Source organism: Physella acuta, unplaced genomic scaffold (assembly GCF_028476545.2).
Source record: "Physella acuta isolate Inbredline_101_S28 unplaced genomic scaffold, ASM2847654v3 ptg000378l, whole genome shotgun sequence".
In the NCBI taxonomy this organism is placed as follows: domain Eukaryota; kingdom Metazoa; phylum Mollusca; class Gastropoda; family Physidae; genus Physella; species Physella acuta.
The window spans coordinates 777,366-797,817 of record NW_026731897.1 but is presented as its reverse complement, the minus strand read 5'-3'; the positions used below and the strand labels follow the sequence as shown (position 1 = coordinate 797,817).

Here is a 20,452-nt window from a genome sequence, read left to right as displayed (position 1 = left end):
ATAAAGTACTATTATTCCACACTAAATTATATAAAGATATTGTTTGCCGTTCACTTAGTGCGCAATTCTTATTTTCTACGAGATTCTATTCTATTTTAAAAAGTTTAAGTAATTAAAAATGGATTGAAAATCATGTCTATATGCCGAGTTGCCATCCCCTGTAGTGTTATATAAGAATATTCGAGAAAGTTTACTGGAGATCGCTAGGCCTATCGCTTTATTTTAAAATTAAATTACAGAAAAGTGTGTTTGTTACGGCTGTTATATTCGGCAATTAGTATTACCACGCAATGGTGGATTTAGATCTCCAAACAAGTTAAGAAGTAGCTCTGATCATAGACTTAGAACTAGATCTAGATCTAGATCCTCTAGATCTAAATTATAAATAGATAAAGTAGATTCTAATAGAATCTAGATCTAGAGTTGGATTTAAACTAACACTAACTTATCAGTAAACGATAAACATGGACAGTAGCGAAAGTGATACTCCCTGTGAACAAGCACTTGCGGTTGATGAAAACTGTGATGATGATTACGACCTCAGTATTCCACCAACATCTGGAAATGAATACTTACGCCGTGTTCGGTAAACACTGAGTAAACAGAAATAAAATATATTAGATCTCTAGTAGGCCTAAATAGTAATAGGCAAATTATCTGGTAATGTTTGTTTAGTTTAGGTAGCATTCGTAACTTGTAGGGAGGCTCACTAACTTAAAAGCGTCCTTGGTTGCTAACCAGAACATGGCGTAAGGATCGGACCATGACTTCCGTCGAGTTTTTCGACTTAGTTCCAGAGACCTTCTTAGAATTACTTTTAAAAATGTTTATCACGAGTAAAATGGCGGGTTTTTACGTTATAAAAACATGCTATAGGTGGCAAGGTTAAATATGCCAGAAAAGCATTTTCAGAAATTGCTTTGGGGAATGTAGGCAAAATTTAAAGTCGGTGTCATTCAAAATAATTGAACTTTTTAAATATAGATCTCCCTCTCACAAAATTGATTTCCATAGTAAAGCATTATTAGTTTTATCATTCTATGAAAAAATAAATCAAATATCTTCAACCGTTTTTTTATAAGATCGGCCGAGAAATGACAACCACATTTTTTTATTTTTTTTTTGACCACGTGACCGCTATTTGAATGGATACGTTTACCTGGCATGGTTTTTTATTTTGCTCTTTTGTACAATAAAAAGTGTCATAAAATTAAAGAAATAAAAGAATTCAAAAATCACTTCTGTCTTGTCTTTTTTTAAATTCTTTTCTGATGACATTCTCTTAAATTTTTTTCCTCTAAAAATATTTCCCGACGATAGACGGGCCAATTCTACTTTTAGGAACTCTCTTGTGAAAAAAAATTAGATCTATTTCACGGTCACTTAAAAAGTTAAACCTTTCAACTTTTAACCAGGTTGTCATGGATGATCCGTCATATCATAGCTGTGAGTGACAAATAAATTTAAAATTCAATAATTTAGTCTAAACTCGCTACAACCCCCAAATTTAGTGCCTAGAGGATAAAGTATGGACGTTTTTTATTCAGTTGTCATGTTTAAATTGAGAATTAAGTAGATTTCACAAATAGTAAGAAAAACTAGTAACTTGTTAACCATAGCCAGTTTATTTGAAATTAAAATAAAGTCAAGTGCATTAGGCCTGAATTAAATTAATGATGTTTAATTAAACTTAATTTAAAGTTTAATTGACAGAGAATCAGCAACAATTAGGCTAGTAAATCTAAAAATTATTAGGCATTAGGCTTAATAAAGTCGATTGTAGTAGGCCTAATTAATGTTTTTTTAAAATTAGGAATAGGCCCTACAGAAAAAAAACTTGCAGAAGATTTGCAACAACTAGATCTAGATATTTAGAATCGACCCTTTGAATCCCGGACAGATCGTCCCCCGTTGTGGTCTGCTAAATCTTTTCTCTAGGTCGAACACAATCTTAAAAATTGATACCAGGACTGCCCGATTTTTTTCATCTTAGCAATTCAAGATTTTTACCACAGGTCGAAATATAATTCCAAACATAATAGAGCCATTAAGTTATAAGTAGTAGATTATCTGGACCTGAATTTGTATATTAGAGTTTATTAGTTATATATGTAGTCCCTTATAAGGTATTTAATAATTTTCCCGATACCTAATTTTAGAATGCATCCTACGGAATCTCGCAACACTCGGCGATCTGCATAGTCACTTTGTTAAATTAAATGAGGTGTTTATCCTTTTATAAACTACTCATAACATAAGTAAGCTAAAATAAATTTGAAATGATTCCATTTGAAAAAAACTGAGTAGGCCTAACTCATTTCATGGCTGCTAAAACTTAGGAAAAAGCGTCACCTTTACGAATTTGGCTTGGGAGGGTCTGTTGGTACTTACTACAAATACAATAGCCCTATTGGTACTTTGCTTATTTTAGCTGACCAATCAGATTTATTTTAAATTTATTGTCCTGAGCACGTGTGCATAATTATTTTTCATCATCTTACGAATGACACTCAAGTTTTGAACATTATTGGAACTGTTCAGTTGGTCGAAATGGTTACGCATCGGCTGGATTGTTTTCATGGCATGTGTTCCATTTCTTTCGGCTCGGAGTTTTTTTTTTGCTTTTTTAAAATTTTACTTTAGGGATAAGGGTTAAGTTAGGTATTAGGGTAGGTTTAGACAGTTTAGGATTAGGCATTAAGGTTAGGGTTAGGCATCATGGATGGGGATTAGGGTAGAGTTAGGGTTCAGGGTTAGTGATAAGGTTAGGTCTATAAAAACTTAGTTCTACATTTCATGTATAAGGGAATTTAAGAATCACAGAAAAATGCCTCACGCTGATTGGTCAGAGTCCAAATAACCTTCATAGGGCTATTTGCAGTGAAGTACGAATAGCCACAGCCTTTGGCTTGTTTGTTTATAGCAGGCCAAGTGGTTGCCTGTTTTTGTTTTATCATAATGTTTTTGCCCTTCTTTTATTTAATCTTAACTTAGTTAATATTTCAGAAAGGAATTCCTGTTTTAAAAACTAAAATATGAAGAGTGGGTTGCTGACATTTTGTGGTGATAGGGTGTTAGAAATATTACTAATACATTCTTATGTGTGAATGTGATTTATTTCTAGGCAGGAAGCCATGGGATGTCCCAAAGTTGTTGTGGCAGATTTAGATACCAGTGCATTCCTTTCTCAACAAACTGTTAAGGTTTCCGAGGTAAAAGTTGAATTTATATTATTATTAAAGAAATATATGCTGATTTATATCTAATAAATAGTAATACGATTGAGTTTCACATTTGACTCAGTTTTTTGCATGTTTCAGCCTGGGGGCCTATTACCTGTGCCACAGAACTACAAAGCTTCTCAATGTTGGCAGAAGTTGCAAGTTGCAGAGTTTGCTTCTCTCAGACAGGTCTTTAAAAATTTACACTTTCCATTCACATGTTGGTGAGGTTTTCATAAGTGAAACATATTTCTTTCTTGTAGGGTATAGCACTTTTTAATTTTAAAAATATTTAAAACTTTTCAAATAATTACAAGTCATTTAATGTTAGGTGTGTTTTGATGATAAATTTAATATTCTTGTTCATGTATTTCAGAAATTAGTACAGTATAGATCTCTGGTCAAACAGAAAAAGATAGCTTTATCAGCACCAAATCTGGTAGGTTCATAAAAACCACAAGGAAGATTATTGCCATTTATCACAATTTACTAATTGAGTATGCTATATCCTATCTAGATTGTGGGCAGCTTTTTTTCTTAAATAAAGCATAGTGAAGTATTTGCAAAAGACCTTTGTCCACGTACTACACTGGATGCATTGTAGGCTGTTGTTCTTATTTGTTAGATTTTCATTGCACATGCTTGACTAAGTGGAATACAGCACACTCGAGAGGGAGGGATTAGCTCGTCTCAAACACATTTTAACTTTGGCAAATTGAGAAAATGAAAATAGTATTGGTTGCATTAGTTTGATATTTTTTTATTGTAGTACAAGTTAAGTGCACTATTAAGCATGGGATAACATAAATCAAAGGGTATCTATATTTTATATATATGTATATCTGTGTGTGTGTGCATAATATTGATGTTCTTAAACTTAAATATTTAAAATTTAACCCCAGAAAATGTCAAGATTTTTTTTTTGCTAGAGTTTTCAGTTATTTTAAGGTACTGTAATAAATTAGATGGCAATTTAACTAAGGGAAGTAGACCTATTTATATTTATTGCTTTATTATTTTCCCTCAGCCTCATGCAAACAATGCAGAAAACTGGTGCAGGTTATGTTTTGGTCGTCTCAAACTCAAGACTCTAAAACCAATGATAGACAACTCTCGTATGGACGATCAGAGCACAGACAATGTTGAAACAGAGTTTGGTGAAGAAGGCACGCCTCCATTGTTGCAGATAATTGTACACATGACACAGGTGAGATAATTACTGTAACACAGCAGGACATTATGGGTGTGTTGTATTCAAAATCACCTGAACTATGAGGGTGGCCTGAGAAGTTTCTGACCTAACACGGAATTGTGTAGTTTTTCTTCATATTACTTTATTTCTGTACATAGATCTCTGCACTGGTCCCAGCAATGCTCCCTCCTCATTTAACTGTCTAACTATTCAGTACAAATGTTCAGTTGAACAGGTTTTTGATCTGGAGTGAGCTAACAAGGCTGCTAGTGTTAATCTTATTTTTTAATATATAACAAAAAGTACCAAGGATATGTTCAGTGCTATCTCCCAGGATCATTGGGTGATGTTATCAACAGTGGTTGAAGATGTTGGTAGACTCACAGGTTTATAAATATATAAGCTGTTCAGTCTCAAATGACAATCAAATAATTACTGCGCATACAAAATGTCAGTTGTCAACGCATGTGCAAACACATGCATCAAGTTTTGTTGACATATGCTGCCATGTTCATGTTGAGGTCGGAAACATTTCAAACCACAATTGTATATTATTGTTATGAGCTTGTTTATTTGTAGCATTTTAGTCTATTTAAAACACTTTTTTAACTTGTTTCATTATGTTTATTTTTTTAGCATCAAGTTACAAGTGTTCTGGAATATCATGTCAACTGGTTGGAAGCGACTGGGTTTTCATCAAGACAAGTAAGTTTCTGTTCACCAACTGATTAGATCATTAGATTTTTCCTACCTATACTTGTGTAAGGTTATTTTATAGTGGTAGTTATTTGGTGCCTTTTGTATTGCTACATCTCCATACTCTGAAGATGGAGATGTAGATGCATAACCAGCATTCAAATAAGTATTTTTAGTCTGGTGGTTTGAACATTCCACTCGGAGATGTGGCTGGGGTAGACTCTGTCATATGGTTTCAGATTTAGATCTTAACTTTTTACAGTCTGCATGACAGTGATTTTATTTCCCATAAGGCCAGTCAAAAATACAATGCATTTTACAACCACTGCATTTTTAAAGTAACCACTTGTTAAAAACATTAAACAAAAAGCACTGTATAGCAAAATGATCTAAGTTGAATAGCAATATTAACAGAAAGTGATATTTCAACGCCAAGGGTTTCAGTACCCTTGGCGTTGAAATATCACTTTCTGTTAATATTGCTATTTCAGTTACAACGCCTGCTTCCACCCCCCTACACGTCTAAGTTGAATATAAGTATAAGGTTAAACTGATTAAAAAGCTAACTAATACAGCAATAATATTAATCCCAGAAAAACAAAACAAAATGCAACTACTAATATTATATCAATGAACAGGTTCTTTTAAATGTTACAAAAAATTCACTGGAACTACATTCTTTTTCAATATTGCTATATTAGTTACATTATAAATAAAGCCTGATTCAACAGCAGAGGCATTTTAATGAAGTTTAACTTATTGCCCGTAACTTTAAAAAATAATTCTAACCTTAAAAATGAATAGAAAAATAAACAGCGAGTAATAGAAATAGAAAGCAAATGTAAACAATAATTCTAACCTTAAAAATGAATAGAAAAAAAAACAGCGAGTAATAGAAATAGAAAGCAAATGTAAACAAAACCTATTATTTCCCGCTTCCTTTGGTATCTACTGACTTGTTATCAACGAGGCTTACATTCTACTCATAAATAATTTTACAACACATAGTTCATTTGAATATTGACGCATTAGACGGTATCCCAAAAAGGAATTCTTGGGTATAAGACTGTAAAAGGTTAAGATGCTATTTATGTAGTATTCTAGCCAGTTTTACTGATACATGCATGTTTTTTTTGCAGGGTCGTTGGTTCTTTGCTTTATTAGCTAGTCTTCAAAAACCTCTAACTCCTGAAGTCTGCTCATGGATTAGACGATTAGCTCGTCTTTGTTCTAACATCAGAGCATCACTGGTAAGTGTCTAATGATAAGTAACACATCATTGTATCTCTATCCCTGCACAACACATCACTTCATCTCTAATCCCTGCACAACACATCACTTTATCTCTTAATCCATGCACAACACAACACATCACTTTATCTCTAATCCATGCACAACACATCACTATCTCTAATCCCTGCACTATACAAGTGAGGATTGAATTACCTTTATCACAACAGCCCTCATTCCCTTCCTGGTATTCACCTTATTCATTTTTAACATTGAGCTTACTTAATGAGGTTTATAATTGGTAAGCTTGTTCTAATACAAATATATATCTCTTACAGGACAGCCCTGATGATCCCAGGCTTAACGAACTGAATTTAATTATCTGTTTGGTGTCCCGCTACTTTGAACAGAGTGATCTAGCTGATTCATGACAGGACAAATCTTGCAGCAAAAGTTTCCAGTTGTAGAATGTCATTGTGAGGAGTAAAAAATTTTATGTTGGACGACTCACTGAATGTTCCTAGAAGTTTTTTTATTTTCTGATGCTAGGATTTTTATGTGTGAAAAGATTTGAGAATTATTCAGCATTAAATTGTATATATAACCATGTTGTTAACTGAGTAATTTGTTTTTGAATATGTTACTAATTCATTAGTATGGGCGTTAAAATGAAATTGATTATCAGAATGGTCATTAAATTAATAAAAACAAAAATAGTATTAGTTGATTATGGTTAATTTAAAAATTGAACTAAGAAAATATCTACTCTTGCTGCTCATTCATTTATGATAAAATAGTTTCACAGATAAAAAACAATTCAAAATAGTTTCACATTGCTTTAATAGTCTTGAATGTATTCAAAATATGTCCGGAACAATACATCTCCATAGGTAAACAATGTTAAAATGGATTTCATTTTTAAAAAAAAATATTTTAATGTATCATCATATCACCCAGTTTTAATGAACAAAAACATTCAGCAACGATTGTATGTAAAATAAAGTTCTAACGATCAGAAACAGGCTAAATTTCTGCTACAATAAAACAGAAGCTATAAATAATGATTACACAAACCCACTAAATAAATAAAAATGGATACATATATATTAAAATACTATTTCACTGTAACCATGGTGGGGCTTTTGTTGGAAAAGTTAGCCTCTAGTTTATCATGCAACATCAGAGATAAAATTAAGAGGTTCAGTTGATACAAATATTTCCTTTTTCTCAGCATATTACAATCTGCACAATATTTAGTCTTGTGGTGAAGTTCAATTAACACTTCCTACTTAAATGCCTTTTATAACAAAATATCTTAATCTCTTCCTTCGTATGATCGATTTCATTAGAACTTTGGCACAACAATTTAACCATCAAAACCTATACTTGTAGTAAATAGGGTTATTTCAAGTTGTCTACAGAAAAAAAAAGTTACCACCTTTCACCATTAAATTAAAAAAAAAAGTTCTCAGATCATACCCTCTTTTACTGAAAATGAATCCATTTGAATAGAACTTTAGCAACAAGTACCTCTAACTAAACCTTGTATAGCATTCTCTCACACTACTAGATGTAGGTATCAAAAACCTCTCAACCACTATTGCCCCTGCTAGATAAAAATATCACATAGATTCTATTGCAGCAGCTCATGAGAGCTGGATCATCAACAAACCAACAACTTTTTTTTCTTCAAACATGCAACAAAAATACTACTTGTAATACAACTAACCCTTGTGTCACGAATTCTTCGTTGATTCCTGATATCAGCAAGAAAAACATGTTTATAACAGAGATAATTTACGAGGGCCCCATCATGTTGTTGTGCTGGACTTGCGTCTGCTGAGCTGCTCCAAAGTTGAGGCTGTGTACAGGCCAAGTTTCAGCCCAGTTTTAGCCCGGTTGGCGTTGAAGTGTTTCACAGGAAACGGGTTGAAAGGGATGCTGGCTTTCCTGAAGGCCATGGGGTTGGTCTGCGTCCTGGCCGGGGAGGAATGTCTGCGAGAGTGCGTGGTGTTTTGCTTGACGTGCAGGATTTGCTTCTCAACTGGCTTCCCCTGGCTGGAATGTACATCTTGCTTCTCCAGTGATCTTCCCTCACTGATCCTCCTACTTCTAGTGCCGTCAAATGTTAAATTCAAACTTCTTGGTACAGCCACAATGGACACAGGCTCCGCAGGATTAGTTCCCACTGGTGGCTCCGCAGGATTAGTTCCCACTGAGTCAGGCACCAGGTCTTCACAATGTTTAACTTCACTGTGACACGTGGGCTTACAGTTTCTTACAGGACTCCGAGCACCTGTTACAAGGTTTTCCGTTGGGTCTATTGGCACAACTTTTGTGGAGATAGTCTCACTTTCTGATACAATAGTCTCACTTTCTGATACAATAGTCTCACTTTCTGATTCAAAGGCCTCTGTGGTCAATAGTTCTTTACTCTCATTTATACTGGATGGATGCAGGCTACCAGAGTAAATTTTGTCGCTGGACTGATTCAAGTCCGGCATGGCGGATGGATCAGCATCTTGAGCTGATGGAAGACTTGAAGGAATGTCAACATCATTTCCTTGGTTGTCAGTCACAATTTGCATAGGGTGGCACTGAGGTATGGGGGGACTGACAGTGCATGGAGCTTGCTGCTGGTGAGTGCAATCCGTTGTCAGATGAGATACCATGTCATCTTTTGTTAGATGAGATACCATGTCATCTTTTGTTAGATGAGATACCATGTCATCTTTTGTTAGATGAGATATCGCTGCTGCGTTATGGGAATTATGAGGGCTACAATTTTGGGCAGCCAGTTGTAGTTGGTTGAGAAAATGCCGGAGTTGTGGGTTGTCTGCTGGTGAGTCCTCTGGGACTGGGTTGTCTGGAAGTGATGTAATACTTGATGATGGCTGGGGTGCTGGGTCATGTGTGACAACCTGAGGTGACACTGGGGTATCCATCAGTGGTTGAGCTGGGGTACGCTTGATTGGTGGTGACATAGGAATATCTGTGGTTGGTGGTGGTGACATTGGGATATCTGTGGTTGGTGGTGGTGACATAGGAATATCTTTGGTTGGTGGTGGTGACATTGGGATATCTTTGGTTGGTGGTGGTGACATTGGGATATCTGTGGTTGGTGGTGGTGACATTGGGATATCTGTGGTTGGTGGTGGTGACATTGGAATATCTGTGGTTGGTGGTGGTGACATTGGGATATCTGTGGTTGGTGGTGGTGACATTGGGATATCTGTGGTTGGTGGTGGTGACATAGGAATATCTGTGGTTAGTGGTGGTGACATTGGGATATCCGTGGATGGTGGTGGTGACATTGTGTTATCCGTGGCAGGTTGATGTGATGTCGCGGTGGGTGTAACAAGTGTTGCAGGGCTGTTGGTGACTGGCTGTGATGATGCACGTGTATCTGTAGCTATTTGCAGTAATGTTGGGACTTTAATGACAGGTGGGGATGTCGGGGTGTCATCAACTGGCTGAGGTGATGTCGGCATGTCTGTGGCAGGTTGTGCTGGCACTGACGAATGCACTGCCGATATCCCTGTTCTCATTCTCTGGCTCTTGGAGACGGCCTTCGCGTTGGCCACGGCCTGCAGCTGTTTGGCCAGAAGGCCACTGTTTCTGGTGTAGTTCGGGGCCGAGATTCTGGGTCCGTCTGTCAGCAGCCTGTTCTTGGTGCTGGTCAAGCCTTTCCCCACAAACAGGTGATTCATGGCTGTGGGAGACTCAATGTTGGGCACCAGGGCAGCGACCTGGACCTCCATTGGACCAAGCTTATGGGAGGAGGCTGGTTTTATTTTCTTTGCTGAAGCAGCTGGAAATTAGAAAATTGATTTACACTTAGGTTTATTTTTTAAACTTACTGTGCATTTGGTCAATATAGTAAGTAGAAATGTGAAAACATTTTTTAACTTTTCAAATATAAATCACCCAAGATAATATTATTATAATACTAAATTTAAAATTAACGAGGACTAAGTTATGCAAGCAAAAATGGTCATCCATTCATAATTTTTATGATCCATTTACTATTACTATAAGATCACGTAGAAGAAAAAGACTCTTGGTTATAAAAATGTACAAATTAATAAATAACATTGAGTTTCTCGACAATTTTTTGTCAATGATTTAAAGCATATTTAAAATAATTTTTTTTATTATAAATTAGTTTCATTTAACTATCGTCTATCAGCCTTAAAACATAATTTTTGCTTCTGAACCAATGTATACCTACAAACTCCATAGTATTTTAAGTTCATATGGAAAACGAGTCACCCATTCTCTTTGTTGTATTCATATACAATAAAGAGATAATTATTATTATATAAACTTTAGCAAATTATTTAAATGTAACATAAACAGGTCAGTAGAAGATCAAGGTAAATGATTGTTAAAGCTCTAGAAAGTGGACTCAAGAAAAGTATTTTTAACTAAAATTTGATAATGAAAAAAAGGTGGTTTAAAAGTGTATAACTTCAAAGATAAAGTAAAACAAATTGTGTGGTAATAAAGTGCATACATTGTGAATTATAGAAAAGTATGAATACATTATTAAAACAAATAGTTTAAAAAATTACCTCTCCGAAGAAAGCTATGTAAATATCTGAGTAAACAAAATTTGCAATATAGTACACAACTTGATTATGTGAGTGCATCATGAAACATTATCTGTTTAATTACTTTGGTGAAAGTACATGACCTGATTACAATAACATTAAACTCTAATTACACTCATGTCCAGGGAAGAATGATATAGGGACAGGTTTTACATAAACTAAATCTTGTCTATCACATTGTTTTAATTAAACATTTTTCTTGTCTCTGACCTTTAATAGAAAATAAAAAACTGAGCAATGGAGGGACTTTACATCCCTACATTTAAAAATGTAATATTTTCAAGAGTTGGTGATTTTTTGGGGAAAGTTTACAATGTGGCTGCATAAATTGGTAAAAATCTAAAGTAAGTTAGTATGGATTAAGGTCTAATGAAGTTTGTATCTAATTCTTCAAACCCTAGTTTGTGCCTATAGTAATTAAAACTTTTTTAAAGTGCTGGATCTACTAAACAAGAGGTCAGCTAACAATCTGGCTATATCTTTTAACAATCTGGTGATATCTTTTAACAATCTGGCTATATCTTTTAACAATCTGGTGATATCTTTTAACAATCTGGTGATATCTTTTAACAATCTGGCTATATCTTTTAACAATCTGGCTATATCTTTTAACAATCTGGCTATATCTTTTAACAATCTGGCTATATCTTTTAACAATCTGGCTATATCTTTTAACAATCTGGCTATATCTTTTAACAATCTGGCTATATCTTTTAACAATCTGGCGATATCTTTTAACAATCTGGCTATATCTTTTAACAATCTGGCCATATCTTTGAACAATCTGGCCATATCTTTTAAAAATCTGGCTATATTTTTGTGACAAACAGGAAACCTGACAATGAGTGTAAATAGATTTTAACATGACTCTGTACATTGCACCCCAACCAAGAAAGAAAGATACCTTGCAGTGAAAGGAGGAGTAGATGCAATCTGGGTCTAGTCCAGCTAGATGAGACACGGAACACAGCTAGAGTAATTTTTAGGTCATTTATGGGGCAGTTAGTTGGTCATTCTTGGGGCAACTAGTAAGACTTTCTTAGGGCAGATAGTAGGTCATTTATGTGGTAGTGAGCAGGTCATTTATTGGTTGGCCAGAAAATCAATAATAGGTCAACTGTGACCTACACTCTGAAAACAAATTTAACAAACCTTCCCCCACATATATGTTTTGTAAACCTGTCAATTTGGTTAGTTTTTAAACAATAAGGATAGCACATGTTCACTGGCAAAAAAACAACATTTTAAAACTAATAACATCTAATAAAATAAATTAAGAAAAAATTGTTACAAGCTGGAGAACACTTTAATTTGTTATAAAAGCAGGGAAACATCTAAATTTGTTACAAGCAGGGAAACATCTAAATTTGTTACAAGCAGGGAAACATCTACATTTGTTACAAGCAGGGAAACATCTACATTTGTTACAAGCAGGGAAACATCTACATTTGTAACAAGCAGGGAAACATCTAAATTTGTAACAAGCAGGGAAACATCTAAATTTGCTATAAGCAGGGAAACATCTAAATTTGTAACAAGCAGGGAAACATCTAAATTTGTTACAAGCAGGGAAACATCTACATTTGTTACATTTAAGGAAACAGGTAAATCTGTAACAAGAACTACATTACAATCACAAAACGAAGCCTTACCAGCAATGATGATATGAGCCTGGCGCTGTCGTTCCTTCAGCCTCTCGTACTGAAGCTTCAAGCTGTGAATGTCTGTGCTCATACGTTCCATTTGTGGCGCGCCTTTGCTTGCACCTTCCTCCAGCATGGGGCCATACACGCCTGGCCCCAACACGGATATATCTGATGAGCTCACATCACCTGCATACACAACAACAACAACTGCATGAGATTGTGATTTAACTTACGTTGTAGAACACGCCTTACCCCAACACTGAACACAAACAACAACAGACTGATTAAACTAAAGTATTGCTGGAGATTATTGCTGTATTGATTCATGCAACAGGCAGGCATAAATCTGCCATGCTGGTCCCCTGCATCTAATTATATTTGCTAATGAGCACAAATCAATATGTGAGTTTATTTGTTTAGGTTGTAACAACAACAAATCCTACCAGGCATGCAAGCCATGGCCGCGATGTCTTCTTCATCCAGCTCGTCATCGTCGCTATTGATCAGAGATTTAATGACACCCTTGCCTCCAGTCTTCTTGTTGCTACCTGTAGCCTGGGAGAAGGGGCGGATGTTGTAGGTGTATTTCTCACGCAGCTCGTTCAGGTGAGGGAAGGGGAAGTCACCCAGGGAATAGATTGACTGGAATGGTAAAAATATTTTCCTTTTATTTAGAAATTTATAAATAATCTCATTAGAATATATTTTCTATGATTTTACAAACAAAAAAGAATATTGGGTACAATAATTCTGAGAAATAAATAGCAAAAAATTTAAACATTGTAATAATAGTCAATATTATAAACATTTGAATAAGCATGCAATACAAATGCTTACAGTATATTCACAACACATTTTCATTTGTTTGGCCTGCCCTCTTAATATGCTCTAGTACATCAATACAGGTTTAAAGTACCCTGATTTTAAACAATCAAACAATGGTTATTGAATATTATAAATCTATTCCAAGATGTCTCTACTGAAAAAACCAGGATAAAACTTTACTGCATACAGATGAATTAATGTGATTTTTTGTTTATTTATATCTTATAAAACATGGGCATAGGACAGTAACCCCTTCCCCCCACTTCCCTTCAGCCAATAATTCCCCAGGTCAGTCAACCCCCTTCCCTCAGTCAAACTCCCCCCCCCCCCCCCCCATGAGAGACTATGAAATAAATAAAAAACTTTATCTAGAAATTCTATAGATAATAGATCCATACCATTTCCCGGGAACCCAAAAACTGCAGACTTTACTTATCCCTTACAGAAAATTTCCCCACACTGACAAAATAGAGCTAGGGCTAGGGTTAGTGTTAGGGCTTAGGGTAAATTATTAACCAACAGGGGGTAATGCACTACTATATATATATATATATATATATATATATATATATATATATATATATATATATATATATATATATATATATATACAAATATATGTATGTATATAATATAATATAAAGTATTGTATTTTAAAGAAGTATTATTCAACAATACAATATTTCAATATGAGAACCAATGAAGGAGCCAGGATAAACATTGATTTTGTAGCTCTAAGAAAGAAACAAATCCAGCAACAGCTGTATGCTGATTAGGAGAGCAACCTGAGGCAGTACAGTAAGTTCACACCTGTATTGCTGTGGTTGGAACATTTTAATTTGACTCAGTAAAGAACCCATTCTAATCTGTTCACACCTGTATTGCTGTGGGTGGAACATTTTACTTTGATTCAGTAAAGAACCCATTCTAATCTGTTCACACCTGTATTGCTGTGGTTGGAACATTTTAATTTGACTCAGTAAAGTACCTACACAGGCGGTCCGTGGGGCAAGTGAAGTAGAGTTCACCTTGTTTTTGTGACCTTAATTAGGATTAATTTCAATGAGGTGAAAGATGACCTAGGTCAACGAACCTCTTATTAAAATAAATTAGGTTTAAGTTATTTTGAACACGAGGTTCATTGACCCTTTACATGTCAATTAGCTTTCCATTAAAACTAGGGTTCATAATGACATTTGTGTCTACTTGGACTACCCAACTTATTTCTTTTAATCTGGAATCATTTAATCAGAAGACCTTTAAGGTGAACATTAAATGATGCCACACACATAGGAAGAGAGGGGGTTCAGATTTTGGTAATGAGACTTGAGGTATTCGATGTAAAATAAGGTTTGTATTTCTTCAGGATAAATATTAAGAAGATGTTAATTAGGGTTGGTTATGGCTTTTAAATGGGGAGAGAGGAGCAACATTATTTTAAAGTGTTTTGCTTTGTGTAATGACATCAGGGGTGGGGGTCACTTATAGACAACCTCTTGTGTTATAAGAATAAGACAGGTAGATTAAATCATTGTTTGGTTTACTGTAAAACACATTCTTGAGTTATGCACAATTTGTATATAGTATTCACTGTAATACCAAAAGTTATTTATTTTATTGAAACACAATAGACCCTAAAGTTTAAGAGCTGTGCAGTCTAAATGCTAGTTTTAAATCTCCTGTACAACAAGATTTAATTTTATTTGTTTCATGAGTACTGACAACTGACATAACTGGGCTAAATTCATGTTTTTAAAACCATTTGTACCACACACCATGTAGTTGACCAGTGACAATTAAATTATGTTAGCAGTGGTGTATCTCACATAGAAGTAGGGGTGTCTTAAGTCACATGGCAGTAAACATCAAGGTACAGACATTTGAAACGGGAGATTTAAAAAAAGTTACCTTTATCATAGTGTCCCCATCAAAAATATATCCCTGCATGATACTCGAGGATAAATCTCCCATTAGACAGTAGAACTCGTCAGCACTGGACACACCCATAATACGCCTGGAAAAAAAAATAGAAACAAATATTTATAAAAAATATTTTTTTAACAACAACAGCATCAGAACTATAACCAACAACAACATCAGCTCCATAAACTACATCTATAATGGTGTCACATAGATCACCAAGACGAACAACAAAACCATGAAAAACAAGACCATTACCACCCACAAAAACTTAACAACCATAACCAACAAAAAATAAAACACAAATCACAAAAACCCCACCACCACCACCAACAATTAGAAGATTTAACACCACCACCATCAATTACAGCACTTAATGCCACCACAAACACTTAGCAGCAACATCATCAACACTCAATAATAACATCCCTAACACCACCAACACAAGATCAACATCACCAATTACAACATTTAACAACACCACCACCACCACCAATTACAACACGTAACAACAACACCACCACCAATTACAACATGTAACAACACCACCACCACCACCAATTACAACATGTAACAACACCACCACCACCACCAATTACAACATGTAACAACACCACCACCACCACCAATTACAACACGTAACAACACCACCACCACCAATTACAACACGTAACAACACCACCACCACCAATTACAACATGTAACAACACCACCACCACCACCAATTACAACATTTAACAACACTATCACCACCACCAATTACAACACATAACAACACCACCACCACCAATTACAACATGTAACACCACCACCACCACCAATTACAACATTTAACAACACTATCACCACCACCAATTACAACACATAACAACACCACCACCACCAATTACAACATGTAACACCACCACCACCACCAATTACAACACGCAACAACAACAACATAAACAACAATCACAACACTTAAAAATCAGCAACATCACCAGCAACTACCAGCAAACCACTTCCTTACTTGGCCAGCTTCCCCCAGATGGTCAGGGCCGTCCTGAGTAAAATCTCTGACCCCTCCAGTAGGATGGAGTCCCAGACTCGCAGGACAACATTGACAGGCAGGCAGGTGGCAAACAGCGTCAGGAACCACTGCATGGTGAACACATTGGTCAGTGGCGGCTCATAGCAGGCGCCTGCAAGAGATGGTCAGTGGCCAGGGATTAGTAATAGGATATTATATAAATGTGACGGCGTGGTGGATTGGCAGAGTGTTCTACTGCTAACCAGAAAGTCTAGGATTCGGGTCCCTGGCTAAGAATTGTAGCACATCCTAAGCCCACCCAACTCGGATGGGTACCTGACTTATGTTAGAGAAAGTAAAGATGGCTGGGCATAGTACTGATAACACTTTCCCTTCCCCTGTCCCATGGACAGTAAGGTTCAAATAGGTACTTTATTAATATTTGTTTCAATAATTTTTTGTATTCCACTTTTTACAAAATCCTGCCACTATATTTTTTTACCTGTACGGACGTCTTGCGCTGCCATCTGTAATTTGTCCAGGTGTTTTGCCAGTTTTGGGTAGGTCAACTTGAGGAGGTCGCGGAAGACTGCCATGTCCACTGATAAGGCCCTCAGGTTGTTGGCAAAGTAACTCTCAGGTAAGACATTGTCCACTAGGTAGATCATTACCTGCAGGTGGGAGAAAGTTTTTTTAAACAGCTTTAATTAACACCTGGTCATACCAAGATTACAACATGCAGATACACACACACACACGCTCAAAAGGTAATAAAAAAGTTGGTCTTATAAAATGTATGCTTTATATGTCAGGTAATGCTGAGTGCACCAAAATCAATCAAAATTGCCAAAGAAAGTATTGCATGGCAGTTGAGTTAGATACATATGAAAGCTGAATTCACTAAAGAGCTCAGTACCTACATGTTATGAACTGGGTATACAAAAAAACCTGAGTACACATTAGAGCAGGGTACACATTAGAGCTGGGTATGCATTAGTGCTAAGCACACATTAGAGCTGGGTACACATTAGAGCTGGGTACACATTAGAGATGGGTACACATCAGAGCTGGGTATGCATTAGAGCTGGGTACACACTAGAGCTGGGTACACACCAGAGCTGGGTACACACTAGAGCTGAGTACACATTAGAGCTGGGTACACATTAGACCTGAGTACACATTAGAGCTGGGCTGGGTACACATTAGAGCTGGGCTGGGTACACATTAGAGCTAGGTACACTTTAGAGCTAGGTACACATTAGAGCTGGATATAATCTCAGTTCAACATGAAGCTCCTCAGTTCCTTATATCTGGAGACAGGTGTGAAACTTACCTTGAGGGCATCGTCTTCCTTTCTGTCCATGACATTGAGCAGCAGGGCAGCAAGCACGTTGAAACCCTGACAGTAGCCAACTCGCTTGTTCCAGCGGGCATATGCCAGCAGCAGGCGTTTGAGGACTGCCCGGTCCTCGTCGTTGTCGTCACCACTGAAGTTACTGCAGCCTGTCCTGTGGAGGTCCTGGAGGGGGAGGACATAGTCGTTAGATGGGGGACATAGTGGTTATATGAATATGGAGGACATAGTGGTTATATGGGGGACATGGTGGTTAGATGGAGGACACATTGGTTATCGTAACATCAGTTGGTACAGTACCATTTTAAAATTCTTTAATGTATTTAAATTCACTTTTCACGATAAGGCAAGATTGCAATCAAAGGGACATAATTCAATTTTTAAAAAGGGGCCAAGAGTTACCTTGACTATTTGCATCCCCAGCTGTTCGTCGTCGGGATTACTGCGTTCATTGAAGACAAACCTCACTGTCTTCTCCCAGTTCATCTTGAGCTGGAGTAGATAGTGGTCAGCCAGGCTAAGCCAGACCTAAGGAATAAAGGAAGTGGTCAGTTGGTCAGCCAGACCTAAGGAATAATGGAAGTGGTCAGTTGGTCAGACAAGTTAAGTCAGACCTAGGAATAAAGGAAGTGGTCAGTTGGTCAGACAAGCTGTCAGACCTAGGAATAAAGGAAGTGGTCAGTTGGTCAGCCAGACCTAGGAATAAAGGAAGTGGTCAGTTGGTCAGACAAGCTGTCAGACCTAGGAATAAAGGAAGTGGTCAGTTGGTCAGGCAGACCTAGGAATAAAGGAAGTGGTCAGTTGGTCAGCCAGACCTAGGGATAAAGGAAGTCATCAGTTGGTCAGGCAGACCTAGGAATAAAGGAAGTGGTCAGTTGGTCAGACAAGCTGTCAGACCTAGGAATAAAGGAAGTGGTCAGTTGGTCAGCCAGACCTAGGAATAAAGGAAGTGGTCAGTTCGTCAGCCAGGCTAAGCCAGACCTAGGAATAAAGGAAGTGGTCAGTTGGTCAGCCAGACCTAGGAATAAAGGAAGTGGTCAGTTGGTCAGACAAGTTAAGCCAGACCTAGGGATAAAGGAAGTGGTCAGTTGGTCAGCTAGAGCTAAGAATAAAGGAAGTGGTCAGTTGGTCAGCCAGACCTTGGGAATAAAGGAAGTGGTCAGTTGGTCAGACAAGTTAAGCCAGACCTAGGAATAAAGGAAGTGGTCAGTTGGTCAGACAAGCTGTCAGACCTAGGAATAAAGGAAGTGGTCAGTTGGTCAGCCAGACCTAGGAATAAAGGAAGTGGTCAGTTGGTCAGACAAGCTGTCAGACCTAGGAATAAAGGAAGTGGTCAGTTGGTCAGCCAGACCTAGGAATAAAGGAAGTGGTCAGTTGGTCAGACAAGCTGTCAGACCTAGGGAATAAAGGAAGTGGTCAGTTGGTCAGACAAGCTGTCAGACCTAGGGAATAAAGGAAGTGGTCAGTTGGTCAGACAAGCTGTCAGACCTAGGGAATAAAGGAAGTGGTCAGTTGGTCAGCTAGAGCTAAGAATAAAGGAAGTGGTCAGTTGGTCAGCCAGACTTAGGAATAAAGGAAGTGGTCAGTTGGTCAGACAAGCTAAGCCAGACCTAGGAATAAAAGAAGTGGTCAGTTGGTCAGCCAGACTTAGGAATAAAGGAAGTGGTCAGTTGGTCAGACAAGCTAAGCCAGACCTAGGGATAAAGGAAGTGGTCAGTTGGTCAGCTAGAGCTAAGAATAAAGGAAGTGGTCAGTTGGTCAGCCAGACCTAGGAATAAAGGAAGTGGTCAGTTGGTCAGCCAGACTTAGGAATAAAGGAAGTGGTCAGTTGGTCAGCCAGACCTAGGAATAAAGGAAGTGGTCAGTTGGTCAGCCAGACCTAGGAATAAAGGAAGTGGTCAGTTGGTCAGACAAGCTGTCAGACCTAGGAATAAAGGAAGTGGTCAGTTGGTCAGTCAGACCTAGGGAATAAAGGAAGTGGTCAGTTGGTCAGCCAGACCTAGGAATAATGGAAGTGGTCAGTTGGTCAGCCAGACCTAGGAATAAAGGAAGTGGTCAGTTGGTCAGCCAGACCTAGGGATAAAGGAAGTGGTCAGTTGGTCAGACAAGCTGTCAGACCTAGGAATAAAGGAAGTGGTCAGTTGGTCAGTCAGACCTAGGGAATAAAGGAAGTGGTCAGTTGGTCAGCCAGACCTAGGAATAAAGGAAGTGGTCAGTTGGTCAGCCAGACCTAGGGATAAAGGAAGTGGTCAGTTGGTCAGACAAGCTAAGTTAAATCTAGGGAGAACGGTCTGTTAAGTTCAGCTAGAGGTAACAACTTCCCAGCTTAACAATGTAACACAAATGACCAACATTTGCAAGCCAAGAACTGTACCTTTTTCCTGAACTCTGGCGGCATCCCCATAGGCAGTCTACACACGGCCTTCATGGCGTCACGCCACTGCTCGAAGGCACTCTGGCCCGGGGGTGGCTGGATGCTGAACTTCATCCTGGTGTCGATCTCTGAGGAAACATTGATGGACCAATGACCACAGGCCCCATTTGATCACACGGTACATACTGTTAAACATGATTACCATACGCTTAGAACTTCAGAACTAAGCTTACAGCAGGGGTGGGTAAAGTGCGGCCCGGGGGCCACATGCGGCCCGCCTCAGAGTTTTTTGTGGCCCGCCACACATTCAGAAAACCCCGCTTTGAACTGAGATTGCTTCATGCCCTCGACCGAAAGTTCGTCTCGTATTAA

General features: G+C 37.5%; 2 protein-coding genes across 3 annotated transcripts in view; one reads left to right on the top strand and one right to left on the bottom strand.

Annotated features, from left to right (window-relative positions):
* The first annotated feature begins 282 nt into the window (after positions 1-282).
* On the top strand, positions 283-6,943 carry LOC131941974 (gem-associated protein 2). Its single transcript, XM_059301612.1, has 8 exons — positions 283-586; positions 3,125-3,212; positions 3,321-3,410; positions 3,598-3,660; positions 4,249-4,428; positions 5,050-5,118; positions 6,249-6,359; positions 6,678-6,943. The coding sequence occupies exons 1-8, from the start codon at positions 465-467 to the stop codon at positions 6,768-6,770; spliced, it is 816 nt and encodes a 271-aa protein (XP_059157595.1). The 5' UTR covers positions 283-464; the 3' UTR covers positions 6,771-6,943.
* A 218-nt stretch (positions 6,944-7,161) lies between these two features.
* Positions 7,162-20,452, bottom strand: part of LOC131941942 (mucin-12) — a 33,958-nt gene continuing 20,667 nt past the window's right edge. For both annotated transcript variants that reach the window (XM_059301573.1, XM_059301572.1), the window contains exons 4-12: positions 20,081-20,208; positions 18,109-18,234; positions 17,686-17,871; positions 16,855-17,023; positions 16,353-16,524; positions 15,332-15,437; positions 13,042-13,240; positions 12,605-12,784; positions 7,162-10,150 (exon numbers count right to left, since the gene is read on the bottom strand). In XM_059301573.1, coding sequence (XP_059157556.1) covers positions 8,151-10,150; positions 12,605-12,784; positions 13,042-13,240; positions 15,332-15,437; positions 16,353-16,524; positions 16,855-17,023; positions 17,686-17,871; positions 18,109-18,234; positions 20,081-20,208 — 3,266 coding nt within the window. In that variant the 3' untranslated portion in view covers positions 7,162-8,150. The remainder of the gene's footprint in view (positions 10,151-12,604; positions 12,785-13,041; positions 13,241-15,331; positions 15,438-16,352; positions 16,525-16,854; positions 17,024-17,685; positions 17,872-18,108; positions 18,235-20,080; positions 20,209-20,452) is intronic.

What these genes read in the sequence shown, in the direction of transcription:
- LOC131941974 (XM_059301612.1), top strand. Translation starts at nt 465, where the DNA reads ATGGACAGTAGCGAAAGTGATACTCCCTGTGAACAAGCACTTGCGGTT. An exon ending in CTGGGTTTTCATCAAGACAA is followed by an intron (nt 5,119 to 6,248) that starts GTAAGTTTCTGT and finishes TTTTTTTTGCAG; the next exon opens with GGTCGTTGGTTCTTTGCTTT. An exon ending in CTAACATCAGAGCATCACTG is followed by an intron (nt 6,360 to 6,677) that starts GTAAGTGTCTAA and finishes TATCTCTTACAG; the next exon opens with GACAGCCCTGATGATCCCAG.